The sequence below is a fragment of the Morone saxatilis genome, unplaced genomic scaffold (assembly GCF_004916995.1).
Source record: "Morone saxatilis isolate NCDOM2014 unplaced genomic scaffold, NCSU_SB_2.0 Contig8, whole genome shotgun sequence".
Classification (NCBI taxonomy): Eukaryota; Metazoa; Chordata; class Actinopteri; family Moronidae; genus Morone; species Morone saxatilis.
In genome coordinates this window covers 2,722,002-2,727,425 of record NW_023340257.1, presented here as the reverse complement: position 1 = coordinate 2,727,425, position 5,424 = coordinate 2,722,002, and the positions used below count along the sequence as shown (strand labels likewise).

The following is a 5,424-nucleotide window of genomic DNA, read 5'->3' as shown; positions in this document are numbered from 1 at the left end:
AGTTAATGCGAGTTTTGATAGAAAAGTGTCAGACCACACAGTGCAGAGCAGTTTGTTGCTATGGGCCTGCAGAACATTATGACCACCAGGGTGCCCAGTTCTTTAGAGAAAAGTTTCCAAACCATGACACCAAAGCTACTGGCAGGATATGGTACCTATAGACGATTTTATAGGTGACCCCCTGACCTCTTAAGACACACTCTATAGCCCTTATTGTAGTCTTTTTTTTGTTGCTATTTTGACTCAGAATAAGGGATTATTTACTTTGTTATTTGCAATCAGTGTTTGTATGTGTCCCACAGGTACGGCTTTGAAGGGGTGATCCTGTCCATCTATGGGATGAATCGTTCTGAGCTGGAGTGTCCAAGCAAGGTGTGTAAGTTCCAACAGCCTGAAGAGGTCCTTCAGTTACTGGATGTGGAAGACGCAAAGCTCTACATAGATTTCATTGTCCTGGGAATTTTCTTCATCATCCTACGGCTGGCCACCTACCTTGTCCTCCGCTACAAGGTCAAGTCTGAGCGATAGGTTTCACTTGGCTCATCCTCCAAATCTCAAGGCCCTTCCTCATGTCATTCCAGACCTGGTCTCTTATCAAACGTGGGAATTTGTTTCTTATTTCATTTTTCTTGTCGCTGCTACAAGGACAAAACATACATTCTGATCTGTTCTACTGCCAACAACTGTGGAGGGCAGTGACTGAAGATGCAAAGCAGTGAACAGTCATCTTATTAATACACAAATACCTGTTTTACCTCAGACATCAGGACTTAACTCCTGCACACAAAGCCAGATCAGCAGTGAGGAGGACACAGAGACTGAGCCACATTCATCAGCACATACGATACTTTTCAATTTCCTGCGAGACAGAAACGTTTTGAGAACAAGAGGAAGTGATATACTTATTAGAGTGGCCATGCATGTTTATTCTACACTGTGTACTGCCATTCTGTCAGTGTGGGAGTGTCATGACTTTGGAACACAAAACTGCCCCATTGAGAAAATCAAATACAATGTGTTTACATTGCTCTGTTGGTCCAAAACCTAAGGACAAACTGTTTCACTGGAGAACTGTGATGTATTGTGCCTGAAAGAGTGAACACTGGATGAAAGCAGTTGGTGCTTGTTTTGCTTTAATTTTGTTGTCATATAACTGAACTTGGGTGACAGATTGGAGTCCCAAAACATTTACATCCTGTCTATAAAAATCAAATCATTGTTAGATCTAGATAGTTTTTGAACATTTGATAGTTGTAAATTAAGCTTTATCATGATTGTCTACTAAAATTTGGTTTTTTTTTTACTTCCACATTATAATCTGAAATCTTCAAAATCTTAGTTAAAATAAAATTGTTCAGCCTTAATCATTTTATACTGTACTGTATTATCTTTAGTATTATATGCATTATGCAATTATATAAATGTATTTCAGAAATATAGATGAATTACTGTATCATTATTCTTTTGTGTCCACACTACATCCAGTATCTGCATATGCTCATGCAGTCATGTTTGGTGCTATTGCTATCTGAAGTTTCCTGTTTTGAATTTTATACATCTGGACTGCAAATGATAAGGATACTGAGCACTTGGAGAACAACCAAAGAAAAACAATTGTAACTGGAAGTATGCTAACATTTTATTTACAATCTATTGACAGTCTTTCTGTTGTTGTGTGTGTGTGTGTGTGTGTGTGTGTGTGGAAGGGTATATCATGATGACTTGTATGTTCATTGGCTGTTTTTTGAAACATATGAACTTATCGCTGAACTGTACTGTACAGCTACGTGAAGTGTCTGATATTCTAATAAACTGATCTAACTAATAATTTAAATATCTCAGTTTATATTGTTCACGGAAAACACTATATCGCCTGCGCCCAGGATCACGATCCTCCACAGAGCAGTGTCCAGGAAGAACCACATCCCTTACTTAACTGTCTCCTCTGACAAAGAAAGACCTGTGGTTCTCCTCTACTTCCTGAAGTCTAACTCTTTATCCTATCTGTTGAGGTCCTGTGTGTTAACATTGTTGGTACTATGATAAACACAGTGGCTACATTTCTGCAGCTCAGCAGAAAAAGGTGTCTGCCAATGGGGAATGAGGAGAAGGCATCTGCCTGACCACAGACGGGGAACCAGGAGCAGGCATCTGTCGGACCGACGATGGGGAACCAGGAGCAGATGGCAGCTCAGTAGTGCTGGGCAGCCGAGACTCGAGCAACAGGAGCCATAACGGCCACGTCCCTTTCGGTGACCTCCAGGGGACCCTGTAAATATGGCCAGGTGAGTGCCCTCAAAAGGTGACTCTTGAATGTCAGGTTATCTCCTTAAATGCCATCCACATCTTCATGTGGATGGCATGCTTAGGACAGAAAGGCAGCAGGCTAGCCAGTTCAGGACTGGCAGGTGGTGAGCTAGCCGGATCAAGACAGGAAGGCTCACAAATCCAAGCTTACCTAACTAGAGTGCTGGCTGGTTGCTAGCAGGCCGAGTTGCAGACTGAAGGCTAGCATGCTGGAGGCTAACAGACTGAAGGCTAGCATGCTGGTGATTAACAAGCTGCAGGTTGACTGAGTGGGAATCAGAGGAGGCTGAAGTGACAGATTCAGGAGAAAGAGTAGGTGGAGCATAGCTAGCATTGTTTTTCTACCTCATACTACCTACCTAGTAGTATTAAAAAGTAAATAAATAAATAAATAAAAGTAAAACAAAATCTTACTGGGCAAAATCCAAGAAAAAACAAAAACCAAGGAAGTAATACATACAAAATAAGGAAACACAAGGGAGCAAAAAGAGAGCAACACAACAAAAGACAAACTAGCACTAAGTGAGGGAAACACAGGCCATATATACCATAGTGAGGGGAAACTAATTAGACGTATAATTAAACACAGGAGGAGGAATCTTACAAAATAAAACAGGAAAAGAAGTAAACCCATCTGTATAAAGTATATTCACTACACAATCTGTCTATCCAGTATGTGTGTATCTACTTCCATTATATTACTGTATCATTCTGAAGCTCCGTCTTGTATTACAGGTATTTGGTCATTGCCTGCTCACTGTGGTACCACTTCAGACGAACCATCAAGACCTCTGCGTTGTGGTCTGGACTGTTTCTCTTACTGTTTTATTCAAGCTTGATTCTAAAGTCCCACAAATTGACCCTCAAATCCCTGATGAAAAATGACAAATTGTGGGAATATTGGTTCTGGGGCTGCTTATTTACACGCTGCTGTTTCTGTTCACAATCATTTGGTTCCCAGCAGAGGGAGCAAGAAGTAATGCCACCTTCAGAAACCTGTATGTCATATTTGTTAGCCTGAGTGCTCTTGCAGACTTAGTTCTGTATGTTTCCATGAGGAAAGGGACTATAGACAAGGTTTTGGCCTCTGTGTTGTTGCAGAATGGACAGCAATGATATCAGTTCAACCGTTTGACAATGGAACTAAACTAAAATCTGTAAAAACAGTACTTCAGAGAATGAATTTGAAATATTTATATACATAAAGTATATACATATACATATACATATACATATACATATATAGAGTGTTCAGTACGTTTTTCTTGTGTCATTCCACTGTGTTTCATGAATTGGATTCATTGAATTATAATGTTAGGTTTTTTGTATCTGTGTAGTTTCAGTGACAGAGACTAGTTTAACAGTCTTAAACGAAACTAAACTAAGATTTGTAAAAACAGTACTTCAGAGATTGAGTTCCCCACACAACATTTTCTTCTGTAACTTTCTCTTTCTCTCATGTGATGTCTGAGTTTCACAGTATAGCTTGGTTACATTTTCAAAAAAATGTGAGAGCCACTGTGTTTTTATTATTCTCAACTGGTTAATGAAGTTAATGATTTTTTTTCTTGTGTTATTCCACTGTGTTGCATGAATCAGATTCATTGAATTGGAATGTAACAATTTCTTTATCTGTGTAGTTTCAGTGAGTTACACCAATGTAAATTTCATATTTTTCTCTTTCTGTGTGGTTTTTCTTGAAGACTTTGTCAATACATGCACATCACAACATATAACCCACACACTATTTATACTTCATTATGTCATGTCTAGGACTTAGTTCTGTTTTCAGGAAATAGGAAGATAGACATGAAAGTAGGAGGGGGAGAAGAGATGACAAAGGGCAGCAAAGGGCCACAGGTTGGACTCATGGCTGCTGCAGCGACAACCCAGCCCTGGCACATGGGGCACTAGCTCTTCCATTAGATTATTCTAGATATTCCAATAGATGTTAAACACTGAACCTTAAAATATGATGTTGACATGTTAGATCTGACTGTGTAAGAAATTTGATTCTTGGGATTTTAAATATATTGAGCACATGGATGAGTATCAGAGTGGATTTTGCTGCAGTGCTGAGAGGATTAAGAAATGTCAGTGGACATTTTGATGCTTTGCTGTGAAACTGTCTGTCAAACTACTGTGTTTGATACTTAAAGCAGCTCCTCTACACTTCTACTTATGTAGGAAATGCATATATGATAATCACTCATATTTACCATAGTTTTCATGCTTGAACCACAACAGAATGAAGCAGTTGACTCGGGCCAGAAAGGGCGGGGATTTCACACTTCCTTATAAGAGGAATGTAGATTAACAGCAACCTAGTGCATGTTATCACTTACCACATTTACTGTTTGGATACAGAGGGAAACACATCAGACGTTGGTGTAAGGAACTCATTCAGGTGGCTCTTGCAGCTAAGGTACATTTCCCTTTTTCTTATATGTTGTGATGATAAGAACTGCAAAGAGTCATGAAAATTTATGCGAATATATAAAACTAAAAAGACAGCAGTGTTTGATTTGATACGACTGAGTACACTATATGTGTACTACTTGTGTGCACTATGCATTTTAGTGATATCACTGAACAGTGCTTGATAGAATGTTAGGTAGAAGTAAAAATTGGATTCGTTTGTATAAACTGATCTCTCAAACAGGTTTCACTGTGAAGAATGGAAGATCTCTACATCAACACCTCACAGGACATAATATATGATTACAGCAACTTCAGCTTTGACTATGAATATTACAATAATGTAGATATGAATTATTATTATGAATATAAAAAACTCCAGTTCATAATGCACATGGTGACATGCATCATCATTTGCATCGGCCTACCTTCAACCCTCGTGGCCATCTATGCTGTTTATTCTCAGGTACGTGATGACTGACATTTTTGATTTAGCGAAGCCATATTGTAATAGATTTACAGGAATAATTTAGCTATAAGTTAAACTTTTATAAAGTTAATTGGACCTAAACACTTGCTGTTTACATGTGTGGCTCAATTCTAGCCTTCTTTTAAACATCCAGTGTGCAACATTTAGGAGGATCTATTGTCAGAAATGGAATAAAATATTCATAGGTATATTTTCATTAGCGTATAATC

The 5,424-nt window shown here is 38.7% G+C and overlaps 1 protein-coding gene across 1 annotated transcript in view; it reads left to right on the top strand.

Moving 5' to 3' along the window:
• Positions 1-4,978: 4,978 nt before the first annotated feature.
• The window catches only part of LOC118341943 (ovarian cancer G-protein coupled receptor 1-like), a 1,342-nt gene continuing 896 nt past the window's right edge, over positions 4,979-5,424 (top strand). Inside the window, exon 1 of the mRNA XM_035680367.1 lies at positions 4,979-5,195. Within this exon, the coding sequence (XP_035536260.1) occupies positions 4,985-5,195 (211 nt within the window). The 5' untranslated portion in view covers positions 4,979-4,984. The remainder of the gene's footprint in view (positions 5,196-5,424) is intronic.